Source organism: Urocitellus parryii, chromosome 2 (assembly GCF_045843805.1).
Source record: "Urocitellus parryii isolate mUroPar1 chromosome 2, mUroPar1.hap1, whole genome shotgun sequence".
Lineage (NCBI taxonomy): Eukaryota > Metazoa > Chordata > Mammalia > Rodentia > Sciuridae > Urocitellus > Urocitellus parryii.
The window spans coordinates 38,366,832-38,390,348 of NC_135532.1; the positions used below are offsets into that span (position 1 = coordinate 38,366,832).

General features: G+C 37.4%; 1 protein-coding gene across 3 annotated transcripts in view; it reads right to left on the reverse strand.

Moving 5' to 3' along the window:
* Positions 1 to 231: 231 nt before the first annotated feature.
* Positions 232 to 23,517, reverse strand: part of Cdadc1 (cytidine and dCMP deaminase domain containing 1) — a 55,949-nt gene continuing 32,663 nt past the window's right edge. For 2 of the 3 annotated variants that reach the window (XM_026393641.2, XM_026393642.2), the window contains exons 7-10: positions 20,590 to 20,759; positions 18,253 to 18,442; positions 14,101 to 14,161; positions 232 to 7,497 (exon numbers count right to left, since the gene is read on the reverse strand). In XM_026393641.2, the coding sequence (XP_026249426.2) occupies positions 7,403 to 7,497; positions 14,101 to 14,161; positions 18,253 to 18,442; positions 20,590 to 20,759 (516 nt within the window). In that variant the 3' untranslated portion in view covers positions 232 to 7,402. Of the gene's footprint in view, positions 7,498 to 14,100; positions 14,162 to 14,903; positions 14,965 to 18,252; positions 18,443 to 20,589; positions 20,760 to 23,517 lie in introns of those variants that run through there. The other variant, XM_026393643.2, reaches the window with a different exon arrangement.

Genomic DNA, 23,517 nt, shown 5'->3' on the forward strand with positions numbered 1-23,517 from the left:
GAAGGCTGTCTCCAGGGTGGTTGTGGAGAGGGCCCCATAAAACATGGGAACAGAAGGTCGATGGAGCCATAGGTTCAGACTGGAGGTAGTCAGAAGGCCCTGTGAGGGATTTCTTCTAGAAGGATTTTTTGAGGATACCTAATGGGTTGGAACATACTAGGAAACTGTACAACTGAGAGAAGAGTTTGGCTACAGATTCGTAATTAAATAGAAGACCAAGCAACTCCCACCACCAAAATCCAAATTTTTAATTCAGGAAAGGGAGTTCTACATGGAAAGAAAAAGTAATCATAGAATACAACATGACAAAGCTCTGACTAGTATTTACATAGTCACAACAGTGAATTTGGGGACAACCACAATAAAATTCTAACAGTATTGGGAGGATGGAAAGAGGGAAGTATATGGAGAGCGGGTGAGGTGAAACTAAACTTTTCCATGGTGGATAAGATAATGCCTAAAGCCAAAGAATAAAACTATTAAGGGACAACACAGGCACTCGATTTGGATATTTGGAAATGAATACCAAAAATATCAGTTTGGTTCAAGACAAGTGACTCAAGTCTGTAGTTCCACCTACGTGAGAGGCTGAGGCAGGAGTATAGTGTAAGACCAGGAGTTCTAGGCTGGCCTGGGCAGCACACTGAGGCCTCATCTAAAGTAAATAAATAAGTAAATAAATAAGCAAGCCTCATGTCTTTGAGGAGGGGTGACCTATAGGACAGGGAGATTATCATTTCAAAGTTTCTGAATTAAATTATTATATAGAAATACGATGTTCTTTTTCTTTTTTTCCTTCTTCATTATGTGTGTTGCTGAGGACTAAAACTAGGGATGGGCGCATGCTATAAAGACACTCTACATGAACTACAGCCCCAGCCCAGATTGATCCATTTTTAATAGGCCTCATTTTTAAAATTTTACTTTTTAGATGTTGATGGACTTTTATTTTATTCATTTATTTATATGCAGAGCTTCACACATGCTAGGCATGCACTCTACCACTGAGCCACAACCCAAGCCAATAGGACTCATTTTTAACTGGTGCATATTAGTAGGTTTGTTTTACTTAGGTGCAGAATATTCAATAAATTGACTTACATGACAGAAAATTTCTGCATGATATTAAATAGATTCATTGATTTTTAAAATATCTTTATTTATTTATATGTGGTGCTGAGGATTGAACCCAGTGCCTTGCATGTGCCAGGTGAGCGCTCTACCACTGAGCCATAACCTCAGCCCTCATTGAATTTTTAATGGTGAACAGTAATTGCATTAAAAACATCCATGACTTTAAGATACATGTCATTGCTAATATAAGCAATTAAAGGCTACCTGGCCAACCAATAAGATAAAATTATTCTGAACAATATATTCTATCCATGCTGCCTATGCCAACTAAGACCATGTGGCAGATATTTCAGGTTTCTATACTGGGAATCAACTATAATAAATTTAATTATTTTTTCCAGAGAGAAGTAAGTCAAGCTTGATCTTTTTTTTTAAAGAGAGAGAGAGAGAGAGAGAGAGAGAGAGAGAGAGAGAGAGAGAGAGGGGGAGGGAGGGAGGGAAGGGAAGGGAGAAAGAATTTTAATATTTATTTTTTAGTTCTCGGTGGACACAACATCTTTGTTTGTATGTGGTGCTGAGGATCGAACCCGGGCCGCACGCATGCCAGGCTTGAGCCACATCCCCAGCCCCTCAAGCTTGATTTTTTATATGATATCCCCATTATGACCAGAACCCTACCCAATTCAATTTAATTGAATTTCTGATTGATTGATGTAGTGAGTAAGTATAGCAACTCCTTTGGTCTTCCATTGGTTGGAAAAATTATTGCAGTTTAGGAGTGTTTGCAAAATTGTCTGGCTTATTCATATACATCAGTAACTTGGAAAACAAGCAAAACAAGACAGAAACTAAGGTTATTACTAGTCCCCACCTAATTTAAAATTGGGGTCTGGGGCTGGGCTTGGTAGCACAAGCCTGTAATCCCAGCTGCTCTGGAGGCAGAGGCAAAAGGATGGTGAGTTCAAAGCCAGCCTCAGCAAAAGCAAGGTGCTAAGCAACTCAGTGAGTCACTGTGTCTAAATAAAATACAAAAAATAGGAGTGTGGGGGCTGGAGTTGCACATATGCGAGGGTTCAATTCTCAGCACCACATAAAAATAAATAAAATAAATATATTAAAAAGTTAAAAAAATAGGGGTGGGGAGGTGGCTCAGTTGTTGAGTGCCCCTGAGTTCAATCCCTGGTACCTCGTGTAGGGCACATCACATCAGAGAAATAGAAACCTATGATGGAGAAAAGGAAACCTAACTTGCAGACTGATGCTCACTTCCTGGTCTTGGGCCGCACATGGTTAAGACTGCACCTGGCGATCAGCCAGAAAGCGTTGCCTGGGTTGTGAAGAAAAATCGGACCACCTCTAGGATAGGCTCAGAACCCTTCTGCCCTTGTGGACAGGTGGACAGCTGTGTCTCCCCTTCCTGCCTGTAGGATGAGTGTACGCATGAACTCTCCTCACCCTGCTGACCTTTAACCTGATTGGCTTCTGTGCCTTATATTAGCTGTGTGTGCTTCCTCAATAAACGAGCTCCAGCCTTGACTGGTCTCCCTGACACGTCTGATTGTCCTCCAGGAGGGAGGGCTGGGTGGGGGCTGTCAGTCGGCCCTCTCCTTTCTTGGCTCATCCTGGCCGGGGCATGCTCTCCCCAATCTCTCCAGCAAGTCAGGAGGGGCTAAAAACCCCGACACCTCCCACACACACACAAAAAAAACACAAAACAAACAAAAAAAAAAACATTGGGGCTGTGGCTATAGCTCAGTGGCAGAGTGCTTGCTAGCATGTGTGAGGTGCTGGATTCAATCCTCAGCACCACATAAAAATAAACAAAATAAAGGCATTGTGTCCATCTACAACTATAAAAAAATTTTAAAAAATTGGAGTCGGGATGTGGTTAAGTGGTGGAGTACTTGACTAGTAGGTGCGAGGCCTTGCATTCAATCCTTGGTACTGAAGGAGGAACAAAAGCAAAAATTGGAGAAAAATGCAAACTTATTTTTTACCTACAGATATATATATATATATACACACACACACACACACACACACACATATATATATATATGTGGGTGTGGGTGTGTATTTTTGTACTGGGGATTGAACACAAAAGTGCTTAACCACTGAGCCACATCCCCAGCCCTTTTTATTTTTTACTTTAAGACAGGGTCTCACTAGTTTGCCTACAGCCTTGCTAAGTTACAGTTCTCCTGCCTCAACACCCAAGCTGCTAGGATTACAGACATGTACCACTGTACCCAGCATAAACATAATTTTTAAAAAGACTTTTAAAAGATGATTCTGAGGAATTGGTCATCCTCAGATTTTGATCCCTGATCATAAAAAGTCCCCAGTGCAATTGTTATACTAAATGAGATGTTCTTAGGCCTAACATAGGTTTTTGCAGTTATATACAAACTTTTTTATGTCAGTGGTTTTCACTTGGGGCCAGGGATGTGGCTAACATTCTACAATGCACAGAGCAGCTTCACAGAATATCAGAATCCCAAGTGTCAATTGTGCCAAGTCTGAGAAACCCTGGTCCAACTTGATTTCCTTGTGTTATAAAAACAAAACTGTAGCAAAGCCAACACAACGGTTCCAGGATATCAATAAAAGGTTTCAAAATTGAGAAAAATTTCTGAATACCTCATTGCTTTGTGTAAACTTCAGCAAAATTTTTTTTTTCAGAGTAGTCTATTAATGGATGAATCAAACTTTTCAAAATTCCATTTTGTGAATTAAGATTTATATTTCTTCTGTTTCAAAAAGTATCCAAATCAAATTATACTTTTCATTTCAAGCTGAGAGCCTAGCGTAGGGTGCCCAGGAGTTGAATAAATAAATGATTCCAAACATCTAAATGTTAGCCAGAGACAGGAAGCCTGCGTTTCAGGGGCTGTAACTCAGAATCTCCTTCCCAGGTGGTAAGGCAGATCTCCCGATCCCAAGTGAGGGTGAGGACACTTCTGCCACCAGGTTCTGCTGCAGGCCAGGCGTACCTGGTAGGGGGTCTGCTCCACCAGAGGAGTCAGAAAACCTTGGCCCAGTAGACCTCCCCTACCTCACACACGGGCAGCTGGTTTCCTCTTAGGAAAACTATCATAGAATTATTAGAGAATTAAGAAATCAGATGCAGAAAGACTATAAAGAATGTTTTAAAAGGAGGCTTAGGGGCTCCTAAGCTCAATGGTACAGTGCTTGCCTAGTATGTGTGAGGCACTGGATTCAATTCTCAGCACCACATATAAATAAAACAAAATAAAGGTCCATTGACAACTTAAAAATAATTTTTAAAAAAGGAGGCTTAATCTCAGCTGTCTAGGTAACAGTCCTTGGAGGCTCTAGGGTGGATTTTAAAACCCTGCTGCCCTGCAGTGAGCATGGATGATCTTTTAGAAAACCACAATGTGCTCTCAAGCAAATGTAGAAAAGACGCAAAGAAAGGTTCTACCTCAGATCTCAAAACAGGACTAAACTCCCAAGTGGTAACATATACTAATTCTGCATATTAAGTACATGAGTAAAGTATTTGTTATAACTATTTGTATTTTTATGTATCTGAAATATTTTATAATAATGATAGCAAAAGAGCAACAAGACTTCAGGGATGTTACACATGAAATAAAAATACTGCATTGATGTTTACTTTAGTTCTAAAACATACTAGCAATGTGCTCAGCTCATTGCCATGTGACCATTACAGGCAATACCAGGACTCTTAAGGAATACTCAAAAGTGTGTCAAAAATAGGTTGTTATGATCAATCCTAGGACGGACCCATTCATGAATAAAAAGAGGAAGCCTTATGAGTAAATGGCATATTTTCAAACTAAGTTGAGGTAGAAAAAATAGAAAAGCCAGATTAAAAAGTTTTACCAGTGATACAATAAAAACACATAAACCTGTATCTACTCCCATTACAGACATGAAGTAAACCAGGTGAGTGCTTAGCCACCTCCAGTAGGGCTATTCTTTACTAAGAATGAATTTACCATTATCTTCTTCAACTTGCTGAGGGATGAAATCTCTTGCCTGGGATTTTGCAGAGCTGAGTCAACACTGCCACATATAGTTTCTGCAAACCCAGGTGGGTTCTGGGTCCAGCTCTGCAATGCTTGGGGGCAACCCAATCATTTTCCCTTACCCCTCACAGAGTGATCTCCACCTCCTCTGCTTTCTCTCAGTTCACCTCAACCCTGGTGTTTGGATAATGAAACAGCTCAGCACTGTGACCTCTATGAGGCTCTTTCCATGAAATATCAATGTTTTATTTCCATAGTTTCCTGATTATATACTTTCCTTTCTGATATCCCACCCCAATACAAAAATCCATAATTCTGGCAGTATATATTTGACTTTTGAGTCTCACAAAATATTTGTTGATTGGTGTATAAACTACTTAGCACAGATGAACTAGTAGTATAAAACAATAAATCAAAGAACTTATGCTTGTATTACAATAATAAAGCAATTTGGGAGATGAGCAATCTTAGAATTTTTTTTTCTTGTGGTGCTAGGGATTAAATGGAGTTTTTATGTTGATAAGTATTAAAGAATAGCTTAACTAGTGTTTTTCAAATTAGCATTAGTTGTCCTTAAAGGTACCCCCTCACACACACACACATACACACACACTCCATCTTCCATGATCTATGTCTATGGAAAATGTTTTTGGCAGTTCTCAACTGTGTGGTATGATGACTTTGAATTCTCAGTGGACCTAAGCAGGCTGCTGTGCAAGCCAGGCATCTGGTTGACACTTGGATTGTCCTGTGCCTAACTGAAAAAGTGGTAGGAGGCCCCACGTGTTGCTGTGGAAAGGACGGGGACAAAAAAGGGCAAATCTCACCACCTCTTCCCAGTCCTCCAGCCTTCTCAAGAAGCATCACTCCCCAGGGCTGTTGGCCTTCCTCCGAACACCAGGAAAGTCTAAAACATGATGATTCTTCAGACTAATTTTCTGAGTTTCTTAGCAAATAAAAATTGAAGAAATCAGCCAGGTACATTGACACCTATAATCCCTGCTACTTGGGAGGCTGAGGCAGGAGGATTGCAAGTTTAAGGCCAGCCTGGGCAACTTAGCCAGATACTGTCTCAAAATAAAATTTAAAAAGGGGCAGGGGAGGGACTGGGGGTGTGGCTCAAGCGGTAGCGCGCTCGCCTGGCATGCGCGGGGCGCTGGGTTTGATCCTCAGCACCACATACAAATAAAATAAAGCTGTTGTGTCCACCGAGAACTAAAAAAAAAGGGGGCGGGGGTGGGCCAGGGACCTGACTCAATGGTAGAGCACATGCCGAGCATGTTCAAGGCCCTGGAGTAAATCCTCAGCACTGCGAAAAAAGAAATCAGAGAAAAATTCAGAAGGGATGTGTTTACTTTTAAGGCTTTGAGTGTTCTTGAGGTTTGCAAATATTCCTAGCAGGCCTCCCTTTTGCAGTTAGACACTGTATTGGTCATACGGAGGGGAAAATTATATTGGGGAAAGCATTTATTAATGGAATTCTAAAAATGCTGGTTTCAATATCCCACATTCACATATTTTTCTATTTACATAATGACCAAATTTGAGACTTACTGCCAGTAATCTCAAGATTTAGTGACATCAAACAGCAACACTGCCTCAGAATAACATTCTCTTTCTATTGCTACCCAAAATTGTAGTGTAACTGGCCTCTAGTCCAACAATCACTGTGAAATAAAAATTTAGGAGAAATTAACATTTATTTATTTACTTACTTACTTTTGCAGTGCTGGGAATGAAACACAGGGCTTCATACATGCTGGCTAGTACTTTACCACTGAGCTAGACCTCCAGCCCAAGAGATTACTAATTTTAAAAATATAGTTTCAAAATGGAGACTTTAAGACAGTCCCAATTAAGTAATTTTTGAATGCTAGAATGATTTTAGGTATAAACATGACCCTTCTGGTTATCTATACATGGATTCTTAAAATATGAACAGATTGTCACTTATTTCCCTGGACAATTTACTAATTGTCACCCTTGTAATCCAAAGGAATTAATACTTCTCAAAAGATATGCAATTCCCTGTTGAGATATGACTCCAGTGAGCCAGCCCCTTTCAAACTGGCTGTATAAATAGAAACTGAGATAAACAGAAATCCATCCCTGTTGGTGATGACACTGATCTCATTAAAGCATTAAACACATTGCCATATTCTGAAAAATACACAAATAAGTCTAAAATAAAAATGTCCTCATCAACATAATTCACATCCTAACAAACTTTTCAATGGTTCACGAAATCCATCCTCATTTTCTGAGTTAACAAGGCTGAACTTTAGAGGTGCAACAACCAACTCCTGAGGCCGTCACTGCAGCGTGGAGAGGCCCTCCGAGGGCTTTCCCAGACATAGCTTCTTGCGGTGCTGCTCCTCACTCCCAGGCAGGGCTCTCAACACACCGTCTATCATGCAAGAACAACTTCATGTCAGAAAACATCACTTTGAACTCATGGGGACTTGCTGCAGGCACACAGGTTGGAAGAGCAAAACAATGCTTCAGGTAAAGGACCATTCATTTTACTTTACCTTCAAATTCTCAACTGCTTCAATGTTCCACTTAAATGTTTGTTTCTCCAATCAATACTGAATCTAGATAACTCAAAGGTAATACAATGTCTGGTGATTTTTTTAAAAAACTGGATTCACTCCACAGTATATGGCAAATACTAAATACTACTTTTTTTGGGGGAAAGGCACTATTATTAGGCTGGAAGAAACAGAAATCAATCCCTGTTGGTGATTACACTGGTATCAAAGAATTTTTTTTTTTAACGTTAGTAGAAAATCTGTTCTTCCAGGGGATGACTGGTCCTTTCACTTTCTTTCTTTTTTATTTATTTAATCTTATTTTTATTTATTTAATCTGAGGATCGAAATCAGGACCTCAAAAATTAATGCACTTACTTATCCTCCAGAGAGAGGATGGCAGCACCTGTGGGACAGGGAGTACAGGGGACTCTCCCACTCCTATTCCTGTAAGTACGGAAAGTGGCCTTATCCAACAGGGCAGGCTGGGAGAAAAGCCTGCCTTAACACCTTCCTGGATTTTCTTTTTACTAGCTTTGTTGGTACGAAACAACCTCTTATGTGTTTAAAGTATACAATAAACTGAGCATATTTACAGTGTTCAGTTTGTTGAGTTTGACATGGTACACATCTATGAAACCGCCACCACAGTCAAGTCAATGAATACACCCGTCACCTGCAAGTCTCCTCCTGCCCTTTGCTTCTGTGCTCTTGAGGTATCTGCCTGCCCTCCAAGCCGGTGTGTTCCGCTCTGCTGTTTCCCAGTCCCAAGGACACCTGGACCAGGTTCTGGCTTGCCTTCCAGAGTGGATCTGGAAGCCCCCCTCTCTCAATTGTCTTTTTATGTAATATTTGAAACATAAAAAAGAGAATATATGTAATACAGAAGGGAGGTCTAAAGCCCAATAATAAACTAAACACTTAAGAACCTACTGCTCCAAATAATTATCTTGCTTAAATTTGCAGTAACTGTTTGCATAGAAGAGAAAAAATTAAAAGCTACTGTCCCAAATAATAGCTACAACATTATCAGTTGCCTTCTTCTCTCTTCTCATCCCTTCTCCCCATTCAGATGTAACCACTATCTTGAATTTTTTGTTTATCTTTCTATTGTTTCTTAACGATTTTACTACATACATTAAACAATATGCTATTTGGTTTCTTTTTAAACTTTATACAGAAATTCAAAAGATAGTCTTCTGTATTTTTTTGTTCAACATTTATCTTTTTGAGATTCACCTGTGTCAAAGAATGTAGCAATAGTTCACTTATTTTCACTGTTATGTTGTAGTTCATTGTGAGAATTTACTATATTTTAAATGTAATCTCACAAGCTAAATATCTGTGTCATTTTCAGTTTTTGTTTTTAAGAATAACACTGCAATGAATTTGTTATATTTTGGTCTTTTATACAAGATGCAAGATTTCTTAGAAGTTGAAATTACTGGGTCATGGAGTACATACATGCATGTTCAGCTTTACAAAGATAATGTCTAATTATTTTCCAAGGTGGCTGTAAAACTTTCAATCTCCCTAGCAACATATAAAAATTTCTAATAATCCACATCCTCACTAGCAGTTGTATTGGCAAATTTGAATTGTATAAATCCAATAGGTATAAAAACATTGCTTCAATGTGATCTTAATTGGCCTTTCTCTGACCACTACTGAGTATGATCATCTTTCATATGTTTATCAGACATTTACATTTCTGCTGATGTAAATACCAAAAAGTAACATTTTTCTATTAATTTTTATCCTTATCAGTTAGTAGAATTTTTTTTTTTATGTTAGTGGAAAATCTGTTCTTCCAGGGGATGACTGGTCCTTTCAATTTCTTTCTTTTTTATTTATTTAATCTTATGTGGTGCTGAGGATCGAAACCAGGACCTCAAAAGTACTGTACCGCTGAGCCACAACCCCAGCTCCCTTTCACTTTCTTTATAATGTCTTTTAGAGAAGATAAGCCCTTATCTGGAATGTATTCTATAATTTGTCAAGTTTTTCTTTTATAGTCAGCATTATTTGTATTCTGCATAAGTTGTTCTTCCTATTTCAGGTCATAAAAAATTCTGTATTTTCTTCTAAAACTTGAAATTTGTCTCTTTAATTCATATGGAGTTTTGAGTATTATGTGAGGTAAAAATTCATTATCAGTTTTTCTACATGCATTAACCATTTTCCAGCACTACATATTAAATAGTTTATCATCGCGCCTGTGATTTGCATGGCCCGCTCTGTTAGGGATGCTAAATGTCCCATAATCCATGGGGCAATGCCCCGAACTAGAAAGCTTTATCAATCAAAATACCAACAGTGTGCCCTTTAGTAAATAGTGGCTTAACTCATCCACTGACTTTTTAACAACTGTACTTTTTTTTTCAGTGTTATAAGAGAAGTCTGAGTATAACATGATATAGGAATGTGCAGGAGAGAGATCTTTTCCAGTTAAGAGAACCAGAGAAGGTCCTGATGTAGTTCCTTGGACCATGGTAACATGGATTCTTTCTCCCCCAAACTCCTTTCTGTGCAAGTGAAATATCTCTAGTCTCTTTACAAACATCCCTTGGGAGAGAGAGATGCTTGCCTCCTAAATGCCACCTCAATCAAAGCATTACATGGAGGGAGGGTACCCATCAATATTCCTCCTGTGACATCTTGTGCTCCCACCTCCATGGTGACAGGGAGCTTACTGCCTCATGAGGGAGGACAATTCTGGACAATTCAGACTATCACTGAGAGTTTTTCTCTTTGTCAAGCCACGATATGTGTCGCTGTGCTTTCCACCACTGGTTCTACATTCTGTGGTTTGGTTGACTCCCATGATCGCAACACATCAAGACACACTTCACCACTTCCTGGACACTTCTCCTCACCAAGGTAGACATTTCTGATTCTTCTTCCTGGTTTAAAGTGGTGATATGACAAAGCAGAAGAGCATGGATTCTAGAAATAGACTACTGAGCTTTGAATTCTGGCTTTACCACTCATGGGGTGTAGATCTTTGGTCTAGTTACTTCACTTCAAGGAGCTTCAGCTTCTTTATTTGCCTAACGAAGATAATAACATCTATCATAGAGGGTTACTGCAGAGATAAATTGCAATAATCCACAAGAAGGTATTATCAGCATGCCTAGGAAATGAGGATGCTTCCCCAAAGCATGAGAGGATTCCATGAGATGACTCTGGTAGACACGTTTCATAAAATGCTCTCCATGTAAAATCATCACCTGGAACTTAGCAAGTGCACTTTACCTTCAATTTCAGCGTTTCTCTCTCTTTCCCCTGACACTTTATGCCAAGATATACCCATGGAAGTACTATATTGGTCCCAAAGATGATAATGCCTGTAAAATGGGACTCAAAGCAATTAATGGAAGAAAAAACAAGCCTCTCAACTTATAGCAAGTGTCCAATCTTGAACTGCCTTTTCTTTAAATTCTAGATTACACTTGGGCAACCTGTTAGAAAGAACACTGAAAATCTTGGAAAACTGGACCTGTCAGGAACTGACCTTGGGCAAGCCATTCTGCCCTCTCTGATCCTCTAACCACTTCTAACAAAGGGGCTGGACCAGGTAGTTATTAACAAAAAGCAATGTACAAGATGCACTTTCTAGAACTCAAGACCTGGTCTCAAATTTCATTTCTGGTGGTTTAGAGCCTTGACCTCTGTAAGTCTTGGTTCCTCATCTATGTAGCAGCATTAATAAAAGTACTTATCTAGGGGGTTGGGGCTGTAGCTCAGTGGCAGAGCACTTGCCTGGCATGCGTGAAGCACTGGGTTCGATCCTCAGCACCACATAAAAATAAACAAATAAAGGTGTTCTGTTTACAACTACAAAAAAATTTTTTTTAAAGTACCTATATAATATGGCTCTCTGGATTTTTTTTTCTCCAAATTCTATCAGATTCTTTTCAAAATTACCAACTCTGTACTAAACATTTTTTTTTTTAAATGTTAGGGATTTAACACAGGAGCACTTAACCACTCAGTCACATCCCCAGTCCTTTAAAAGAGTTTTATGTTGAGACAGGGTCTTACTAAATTTTTTAGGGCCTCAATAAGTTGCTGAGGCTGACTTCGAACTTGTGATCCTCCTGGCTCAGGAGTCTCTGGAATTACAGGCAAGCGCTACTACGCCCAGCTCAGATTTGATTTTTTTAATGGCTTGTTTATTTTAGATTTTTTTTTTAAAGTATATTTTACTTCTTAAACATTTTATACTGTCTAGTTGATAACACCAGAACAGGAAGTCCTCAGGAGTCTCACTATGCTGTTTGCCATTTCTGTTCAGTCTCGATCATGGGGATATATCTTCTATTTGCTGACTTTTCAGTAATGAACTAATGGACTCATTATACCCTGTGGGCCTCAGCTGGGAAGGTTTTCCTTCTAACAGAATCTGCATTTGCTTCTGCCATTCTCAGGAGGTACTGCTGAGAAGGGGTCTTTTACCTTCCTTTAAGGACTCCCAGCCTGAGGTTCAGTTTGTAATCTTGCAGCAGACCCCCCACTTCCTCTCAAGATCCCAGCTGCTATGGACATTGGCTTATGTGTTTGCTTACTGTTGCTTTTTATGTTCGGACAAATATTCCTCTTATCTCTCTTTATTATTTATTTATTTTTGGAAGGAAGGATGCGTTCCTGGATAGTTCCTTCATTTCCTTGAAAGCCCAACAATTCTTTGCAAAGAAAGCCTGAGTTGTGTTATTTGGGTTCCAGCTCTCTAGTGGGGAGGACACCTGAGAGCCAGCAGTCCATCGCACTGCTACTTGCCTTCGGCTTCCATTCCTGGTGCTGGCCTTGAGAGGACGTGAGGCAGCAACCCCCACTGCCTCCCAGAGTGCGATACATTGATTTGGCCAAAGGTCAAGCTTCAGCCCAGCAATAAAGCTGGGATTTCAACTTTCATCTGTTTGATTCTTATGTCTGCTTCTCCACAGAATGAAAAACTGGAAAGGAGCCACATGCTGTATGATTCCATTTATATGAAATGGCCAGACTAGATGAATCCATAAAAACTTAACAGTAGACCAGTGGTTGCCTAGGGCTGGGGGAGAGCGACTGAAATGAGTACAAGGTTTCTTTTTAAGTCAATGAAAATGTTGTGAAATTGGGTTGTGGTGATGGCTGCACAATTCTGAACATAGTAAAATTGACAGAATTCTAGACTCTAAAAGGGGTGAATTTTTGATATATGAATATCTTAATAAAGCTGTCATATAATTGAAAAGGCGATAAGGATATTATTTACTAACATAAAACACTTGTTAAAAATGCATGAAAACATAAACATACAGTTTAATGAACTGTCAAAAAGTAAACATACATTTAGCCATTATCTAGGTCGATAAATAAAACATTGCCAGTGAACCAGATACCTTCTTCTGTCCCCTCCTTCCAATCTCAGGACTTTTATCCTGGATAAAGACCTATCGTTGACTCTAAGTAGTAAATACTTTCTATTTCATGCCGTGGATGGCATCTTCTGATGAAAAGATGCTTTTAACACAGACAATATAGTTCATCTTTCTGTTTCCTTTTCCTACCTTAGGAAATTTTTAATTGAGCTTCAAACAGTGTCATTAAAAATACTATCTTTAATCAGTTATATTTTCCTTTATTTTTCCCACTACTTTTTTTCTTGATAATTTTTTTAAAAAGAAAAAACAGTGAATATGTATTTTTTTCAGACTGCCAATAATAAATTTACTGTCTGAATAAAATAAAGCTAATTCAGATCACAGAAAATCAAAACATTCATATTTTCGTAGAGACTTTCATATTTTTTAATGTTTCAGGGTAATCAATCCATTGTTATCAAGAAAATTTATAGTACACTTCCATTTATCTAGACTCTACAATTATAACCCAGCTACTATTTTTAAATTGGATCTCCTAAAGATTATATTACTATTATCAAAATAATTGTGTTAGTGTGCAAATAATAAAACTTTTAAGACTAGTAATTTACTTATGGTATCTCTGATGATTCTTAATCAGATTATTAAAATAACAGAACATGTCCATTCTCTGACCAACCTGAGCACCTGTGGCTTTACTCTAGAAGGATACAAGTACCGCTGTCCTCATCACTTCTTCCTAGATCCATTTGCACTAATTATATATATTTTTCATTTCTCACACCCAAGAAGCCTTTGTTTTGGTATAAACAAGAATTGTTCTTTACTGTTTCATATAAATTTATAAATTCAATTTGTCATGATTATTTGTATTAAACTGCAGAATCTATAGGAATAATTATTAATAGGTACTTTCCCCAGCATCTTGCATATAGTAGATATGCAAATATTTTTAAATAAATTGAAAGACAAACATCTAATCTGTATAAAGAATATGATTCATCTATTAACAAAACAACTCCGTCACTTGACCTTTGACATTCACCAAGTGCCCATTTTCCTCAGCAGCTGGCCTCCAGTAGTTAGCCTCCACAGAGGACTTGAGATACTTACTTTCTCTCCTTTCAGGCTCGTTTTGTTCAAGATCATAAGCTCCAGATGGATTCAGCTGCCACTGTAAGAGGGTACAAACACTTTATTTGTATGTTTAAAAATGACTTAATAAAGAGCATTTCAGCACTCTGCTTTTAAATATCAAAACAATTTGATAAAAATACAAGAAAAAGGAGTTAGCATGTCCATATCAACAAAGTCCTAATAATACCACCTGAGTGATCCTAAATGGGATGACTTCTGGGGTCAGAATCAATACTCTTAGAGAAGATACTTTATAGTAATTTCATAAGTAAGACAGGGGGAGATTAGAGAATTGCTGTGATTTGTCTCAGGTTACAAAATAACTAAAGGTAGTGATGGGATTAGACCTAGGCCTGCCCAATGCCCAGAACCATGGAATTTCTACATTGTATAATTTCTCTAGGACCTACTAAGTCTTATAATAGGTAGAGAAGACCTAGGTATTAAAGGCTAACAATATGGCCAATTTTACCTTGCCTTTTAATATAGTTAGATCATATAAACTATTATTTGTTTTCTATCATATATAATATCAGATATCATTCATCTCCTCTGGTTGTAGTATTCTATCCTCAACCACTCAGAAAGAAATAGGGAAGACTGAAGATTCTTAGATATTTCAGAGAAGACTGAAATAGTAGAAAAGAAAATGGAATGTAATCATTATCTCTAGTACAGCTCTTCCTTCCTTTCTTGCCTAATTGGAATCTCCATCTATTCACTAATGACTTAACCAAAAAGGCCCTGCTGGGCCATTGTCTCTGGAAAGTTTGAATTACCTGGGAGCCTCTTCCATAAGCATCAATTAGTTCATCAGATTAACTAGTTAACATCTTGAGCCTTGAAGGGGGATGAGATACAAGACAAACATTTTACCATGCATTAAAAGTCCTTAGACTTTTGGTCACTTATAGAGATGAGATGCCTAGAATTAGTGCCAAGAAAGAGAGAATTTACAAGGGGTGGGAAGTTATGTAAGGGGGAAAAAAAGAGTTATGTTTTGAAACATGTTAAAAACCTATTTATTTATTTGGGCAGAGAAAGTAAAAACCAATAATTCTAATTTACACTTAAGAATATTCATGAAAAGTTTCTTTATAACTGTAAAAACTTAGAAATACTCTAGCTATCCAACAACAGGGGAATGATTAAATAAATTAGGTCTCTAGGTTTGGAAGATTGTATAAATTGTCAAAAAATAATTTCTGAGGAATTTTTAACATAGAAAATACAGTAATGTTGACAGTGATATCTATGAGTTAAGGAATAATACATGTTCTTTTTTATTTTGCTACTTTCTACAATGAGCATATATTTCATAATAAAAAAGTAATACATCTTAATAAAGAAAAACTCACCTTTATTAGACAAGAAAAAAATTTTTTTGAATAACAGCACATGAATGTACACTATATAAAATCTATTCTGGAGAACAGTTTTACCCAGCTCTAACCTGCTTTTTTGACAACAACATAGAATAAAACAACTTATCTCAAGGTATATGGTTACATTTCAAAAAGAAAAGCAAATATGTTTCAAATAAAAATTAATTTACTTTAATCTTAAAACAAGTATCAAATTTATTGACACATCATACTTTTGACAGTTGAGCAAATCAAATTATTGAAATTCAAATTTAGAACAAATGCTAGTTCATGTTAATTACTGGTATTTTCAAAATTAGGTGTAGAGCTAACCAGTTATGCACAGATGAGGAAAGGATAAGGGAGTGGAGAGTTACTCTTCTTGAAGAGAACAGAGAAAAACTGTGAGTTTCTTTATTCTCTGGAATGTGTACCTGAGCAAGGGACCTCTTGGGTGGGAGTTCCCAGTTCTGTTGGGTTTTTCAGCTCTGCCCCTGGGCTTCCATTTGTCTTTCTTTTCTGAGTTATTCCTCCATTGCCCTTTTGATCTCTCCTTTCTCTTTACAATTCAAAATCTACTAAAATCTACCAGTAACCAAGATATTCCAGAGTTTGCTATAAGCCAACACTAACAGTCCTGAAGAGCTAGGTCACTTAATCTTTATGAAGAAAATTTGAAAAAACCCATTTCTTTACCTCTCCAGGAGGAATAAAGAGACAATCAATCAATCAATCAATCAATCAGAACTGGGGATTTCTTTGACTGATTGGACATAGGTTTTTATTTACAAGACAAGCACTTCTCATCTCTCTCTTTTTTTGGCATGGCACTGCTGTTTTCTTTTTCTTTTTCTTTTGTGGGAGGGTACAAGGGATTGAACTCAAAGGCACTTAACCACAGGGCCACATTCCCAGCCCTATTTTGTACTGTATCTAGAGACAGGGTCTCACTCAGTTGCTTAGCACCTTGCTGAGGCTGGCTTTGAACTCATATCCTCCTGCCCCAGCCTCCTGGGATTGCAGGTATGCACCACTGCGTCAGGCGGCACTATGTTTTAAAACTGTTAGGCTTTAAATAAAATAATTAAAAATCAAAAATAAAAAATGGTAAACATTTGATACTTCATATACATACAGAAACTAGGTAGTATTTTCCTATGCTTAAAGTGTATATGCATGTATGTACATATATATATACATGTATATACACACACATACATACATATGTACACACAGAGAATACATTTATGTTCCAAGCACCCTGGACTGAAACTGATGTACATAACAGGAATGTAAAGTTCAAAATTATAAATAGTTCTATTTTATGCTTTTTATATCCATGAATTCTAGTATATAAATGTTATATTAAATGCCACGATTAAATCATTAGATGTCATAAAAAGCAATATGTTATTATTCAGGACATGATTCTTTTGCTATGTAAAACACTGGAATAAGTTTGTTTGTTTGTTTGTTTTTGGTTTTGTTTTTGTAATGCAGGGAATCTAATCCAGGGCCTCACACAGCTAGGCAAGCACCCTACCATCACACTATATCCCTGGCCACCTGTAATCTCAGTGACTCAGAAGGCTAAGTATCACAAGTTCAAGGTCAGCCTGGGCAATTTAGCAAGACCTTGTCTCAAAAAATAAAAAGGGATTGGGATTTAGTTCAGTGGTAGAGTGCCTTTCGGTTCAGTCCCCAATACAAAAAAAAAAAAAAAAAGAACATTCTTAGAACACTCAGTAAACCTTGATGAATGTATAGATTAACAGCAGTAATATATCAATGCTAATTTCCTGGTTTTTGTGGTTCTGTGATTATTCCTTGTTTGAAGAAACAGAATGATTTGGCAGGTCATCAACTTCTGGGGAAAATTTTTCTTTGTAGAGCTTTTGTAACTTTTTGTTAGCAGTTTTTCTCATGAGGAACGTGTGTGTGAGATGAGGAACGTGTGTGTGTGTGTGTGTGTGTGTGTGTGTGTGTGTGTGTGTACAAGAGCATGCATCTTCCTGTCTTTTGGATAATCTTCAACTACTTTCACCTCTATCTACCACTCCAAGCTGAAACAGGTGAGGGAAGAAGTGAGTCAGAGCTTTTCTATTAGCCACATGATGGCACCAGAGGTTTCCCTGCCTCAAGCTAACTCTAGGTCAATTTACAACTCTACAGAAATGTAAAATTCCCTCTCTCTTTTTTTTCATTTAAAAAATTATTTATTTTTAGCACCAGGGATTGAACCCAGGGATGCTTAACCACTGAGCCTCATTCCCAGCCCTTTTAAAATATGTATGTTTTTTTATTTATTTAGAGATAGGGTCTTGCTGAGTTGCTAAGGCTGGCTTTGAACTCTCAATCCTCGAGCCTCAGCCTCCTGAGTCATTGAGATTACAGGCCTACGCCATTGTGTCTTGCAGAACTATAAAATTCTTATGGCAGAGATCCTTAGTGAACATTTTTTGGTATGTAAGTGCTTGCATGTAAAAAATAAACTCAAAGTGGGCTGAGGTTGTGCCTCAGTGGTAGAGCGCTTGCCTAGCATGTGTGAGGCACTAGGTTTGATTCTCAACATGGCATATAAATAAAAAAATAAAGGTATTGTGTCAATCTACAACTAAAAAAAAATTTTAAAAATAAACTCAATGATAATAATTTGTTGAAACTCTTTAAAAGGATAGAAATCACTAATTTACAGTACACAACAGGGTATCAAACAACATAACAGGAAATACAGTTTGAAGAAAAAGTGTATCTATCTACTTACGGTAAATTTGCTAACACCCTCAAGTTCCCCAAACCTCATGTAAGAGATGTCTGCCTTCTTTTTTCCAACATCTACATCCCCTGCATAGATTTGTTTTATGCCAGCACCTTTAATTAAAGGTACACATTCATCACATGGGCATTTTGTCACAAAAATCATGCTTCTTTCTTCTGGTTTTATTTTTTGACACCTACAAAAAAATTTACAGATTATTACAAAGGTAATTTCTGAAAGGGTAAGTTATTTCTTAAAGAGAAATTCTTAAATTTTAATGATGAGTTGTTTTAAAAATAGATTCACATTATAAACAATAATCAAGCCTTACTCTTGTTAAATTAGTCAATCAATGTTCAAAATCTGTAAAAACCCGACAATCACTATAACTTAACTTCATTTAAGCTGTTGGCAAGGTGTTCAATATAAAATAAATAAAATAAATAAAAAACAGAAAAAGAAGGAGGGAGGAGAGGAAGGGAGGGAATAGAATGGAGAAAAGAGAGGATTAAAAAAAGAGAGAAAAAGAAAAAAGAAAGCGGAGGACGTAGCTCAGTGGTAGAGTGGTTGCCTAGCACTCTTGGAGCGCTGGGTTTGATCCCCAGAACTACAAAACAAAAACAAACAAAAAAAAGGAAAACCACGTTTTCTACATAAGGATCTCTTTAAAATATGGAAATTGGGGTTAAAACTAACTATTATTTATTAAATATTAAATCATCAAGGCAGCTTAAAGACCTAGCCCCCTATTCCTAACTGGCACCTAAAGGACCCTTAGTAAATACTTATTAAATAAATAAATTAATATTAAATTTCTGTTTTGAGTTATAGTTCTCTTACCCCTTCTCTATCAAAGGTTAATTCTATTTAAAAAACATTCGGAGCCCAGTGTGGTGCATGCCTGTAATCCTAGTGGCTTGTAGATTGAGGCAGGAGGATTTTGAGTTCAAAGTCAGCCTCAGCAATTTAGCAAGGCCCTAAGTAACCAAGCGAGACCATGTCTCAAAATAAAAAATAAAAAGAGCTAAGGATGTGGCTCAGTGAATAAGTGTCCCTGGGCACTAAATCCCTGGTACAAAAAAAAAAAAAAAAAAAAAAAGAAAAAAATGGCTATGTCATCTTCATCTTCAGACCTCCATATAAAATGAAGCAAGTAACCTGTAATGAAGAGGACAGGGAAAAAAACTTGAGGAGATTTTTGGTGAAACTGTATGCTGGGGGTAGTCTAGGACCAAGGACTGCTCTCACCTGAGGTCACAGGGATTGTAATTCCAGGTTCTATGGTTTACATTGCTCTGAACCAGCTGTTTTCAATTATACATCTTCCATATTCATCTCCCTAGTTGAAACTCATTTCTGTTCATCTGGACTAGGGCAACAGAATTCTACACATCTAGTCTGCTCAAACGATGCTTCTGCCACCTAAGCAGTCTATGGACTGTGGCTGTCGGTGCAATTCCATTTCCCGACTGCCTACCAAGTGGAGTCTAAACTTGAAGTCCTCTGTTGTCCAGGCCCAGCTTATCCTGTGAGCTGCATTTACCATGAACCCACACTCCAGCCTAACAGGAATATGCATGTTCCTAAATGTGGAATGCATTTTTCCACTTCTAGACCGTACCTTGTGTTAGAAGCAAGAAAGGTCTTCCTTTCAAGGAATATCTCCTGGCAATCATTCAGAGCTCAGCTCTAATGAGAAGCTCGACTTCTTCCACACAGCTTTTCACTTACATCCCTGTTTTTGTTCATAGCAGCCCCAGAGCACTTTGTGCACTGTTTGCCTTTCCCACAGAATCCATTGCATTAAGTGTATGCATCTTAGATCTTAACGCTTACTGCATTAGAAGCTCCCCAATGACAGGGGCCATGTCTTATTCAGTTTTTAATCTCCTAAACTCACCCCCTTAATGGTAAAAGCTGACAAGTGATTGTGGAAATCACCTAAATGAACATTAAAAGGAGATGATGATAGTTGTTATTTCTAACATTTTTCAAAGCAATTTGGTTCATCATAAAGTCTACACATTCATAAATCTATGTACTCAAAATTTAGAAAACAAAGGAGAAAACAGGAGGTTGTATTTTGGACAAATATTAAGGACAAATTTTAAGTCACTTCTTATTAGAGAGAGGGAAGAAAAACAAGACTTGCTCAATAAATTGGAAGGCCTGGAGAATCTGGCAAAATGGCCTCAGGTCCAGCAGGACCAATCTTTACCAAAACTATATTTCTGGAAAGAAGATTTTCTAGAATTTGAAAATGGAAATACGTCACAACTAAAAGAAAACTTATTTCAACTGACCTTTGCTACATTTTAAAGGCACAATAAAAAAATTTCCTACCTAAATGTCAAGGCATTTTGTTCAGCATGTATGATGTATCTGAATTTCCTTATTTCTCTGTCTTTCTGTTTGTCATCCATATGTGGGAAATCAGCATACTCAGATCCAACAGGAAAGGCATTATAGCCACATCCTATGAAGTACATAGCTCCGGTTCCGTCACAGCTTCTCTACAAAAGCGAGCAGACCAATGGTTAATTTCAACATTCAGAAAAGGCACTTTGCAATGTGACTTTAAAGCTTGCTTTCAGGGGCTGGGGTTATAGCTCAATGGCAGAGTGCTTTCCTCGCACATATGAGGCACTGGGTTCGATCCTCAGTACCACATAAAAATAAATAAGATAAATAAAGATATTAAAGAATCTTTTTAAATAAGCTTGCTTTCATATTTTATATAATGAATTTTCATTTCTTTTTTCTTATTTATTCATTTATACTAGGGATTGAGCCCCATCAGGCTTTACCCCTGAGCCACATCTCCAGTCCTTTTAATTTTTAATTTTGTGACAGGGTCTTGCTAAGTTGTTCAGGGCCTTGCTAAATTGCTGAGGCTGGCTTTGAACTTATGATCCTAGTGAGCTGCTGGGATTTTGGGTATGCCCCACCACAGTCATCTCATTCCATTTCTATGACAAAATGATCCATGAAACAAAAATAAAACAATACTTCTATTATATTATGGCCTTGCCAAAGTTTAATTTCAAGAAGTCCAGTCACCTCTCTAGTCTATAATCTCAAGGTAGTCTTTGATTTTAGCAGTCAATTAAATACTATATTTAAAAAAAATTATTTAGGGCTGGGGATATGGCTCAAGCCTGGCATGCACGGGGCGCTGGGTTCCATCCTCAGCACCACATAAAAATAAAAATGTTGTGTCCACCGAAAAACTGAAAAATAAATATTAAAAAATTTATTTATTTAGATTATGTATATATGACAGCAGAATGCATTTTTATTCATTGTACACAATTGCAGCACAACTTTTCATTTCTCTGGTTGTACATGATGTAGTGTCACACCATATATGCAGTAATACAGGTAAATGTATTGGGTACATGTACCAGGGTAATGATGTCCATCTCATTCCACCATCTTTCCTGCCCCCATCTCTCTTCCCCATTAAATAGTATCTTGTTTAACTCAAATATTATTTTTCTTGACTCAGGCATTAAACTATAAAATTCTAGTAAAAAGAAACCATATTTTATACTTCTTTTCTATCCCGTAAGGTACATGTTAGATTGTTAGGTATATAGCAGGCACTCAATAAGTGAGTATTAATTTCTTACACTCTGTGCTAACAGTCAGAAATTTAAAAAATACTTTGAACAGCTGGGCCAGTAGTGAATGCCTGTAATTCCAGCTAATTGGAGGCTGAGGTAGGAGGCTCATAAATTCAAGACCAGTTTGGGTTACTCAGCAAGACTCTGTATCAAAATAAAATAAAAAAGGGATGGGCAATGCAGTTCAGTTGTAAAGCACCTTTGGGTTCAATCCACAGTAAACACACACACACACACACACACAACACACACAAACACATACACTCTGAACAGAATATTTCTGTTGCTGAAAATGTGCTATTGTGATTTAGTTAGAAAATAAAAAATGTACTTCCTTTAATCTTGAACACTTTTTGAGACTTTGTTGTTATATACATAACCACAGAGCTTCTTACTGCAATAGCTCTTTATTATTCCTTTCTTTTTTGGTACCTGGGATTGAACTCAGGGGCACTCAGCCACTGAGCCACATCTCCAGGCCTATTTTGTATTTTATTTAGAGACAGGTCTCACTGAGTTGCTTAGCACCTTGCTTTTGCTGAGTCTGGCTTCGAACTCAGATCCTCCTGCCTTAGCCTCCTGAGCTGCTGGGATTATAAAGAAGCTGCACCACTTTGCCTGGCTTCTTTCTTATTCATGACCAAAGGCATATTAGTTGTTAATATGAATGTCTTACCAATTATTAGGATGATATTTTATCAATGGTAAGTGTTTATAAGTTTGGAATATGCTATAAATCTTATTAAATTTCAATCTATTATAACTACTCAAATGATCATATCAACAATCTCATTCTCTAGAAAGCTTAATAAAAATCACTGTTATAATCAGCCAACAAGAAGATAAAAAATCAGCTAACAAAAGCTTGAACATTAAATATTATCTCATTAATAAATTCATATTGAACATTTACCAAATGTCAAACTGGTTTTATATAAATCATTTCACCGGCTCAATCCTTGAAAAAACTTAGAAAGTAATATTGTTATTATTCCAATTTTATAGATAAGGAAACTGAGGCCAAGAGATTAAATAACTAATGTGAGGTTACAGAGCTAATAAAAACAACCAGAAGTTGAACCCAGGTTGCTTGACTCCAAGCCCATGTCTTTATACTTCACCAAGCAGCCTGCTTACACTAGAGACAACTGGACTTAAATTCTCCACAAAGCAGTTGAGAACCAGATGTTTAAGTTAAAAGGCTGCTAAAGCATTCACATAACACAATGAGAGTTTCAACCATAGGCTGGACCTGTATGAGGTGCTGCTGATATAGCTGTAAAGCAGACAGGTCCCTGCCCTCATGAATCTTACAATCTGGAAAGGATAAACAAGATGGGACACAACTGTAAGTGTGATGAATGTTACATACAAATTGTACAAAATGCTATTGGGATTTCTGGCTGAGATAAGTAGAGTTAAGAGGTACTTCGAAGATGGACTCCATAGCACTAACTTATACGTGTGAAGGACCAAGGAGTGAAATGGTAACCATTGCTGAAGGATCAGGTTAGCAGGGAAGATACTGGATTTGTTGGCTAGGTTGACCTTGAAGGGCTTAGAAAACACTGGAGCAAATAGTCAATTTGCTTGTAAAGTCCATTGAAGCAAAACAGGCTAATATTTCAATCAGCTGTATATAGTT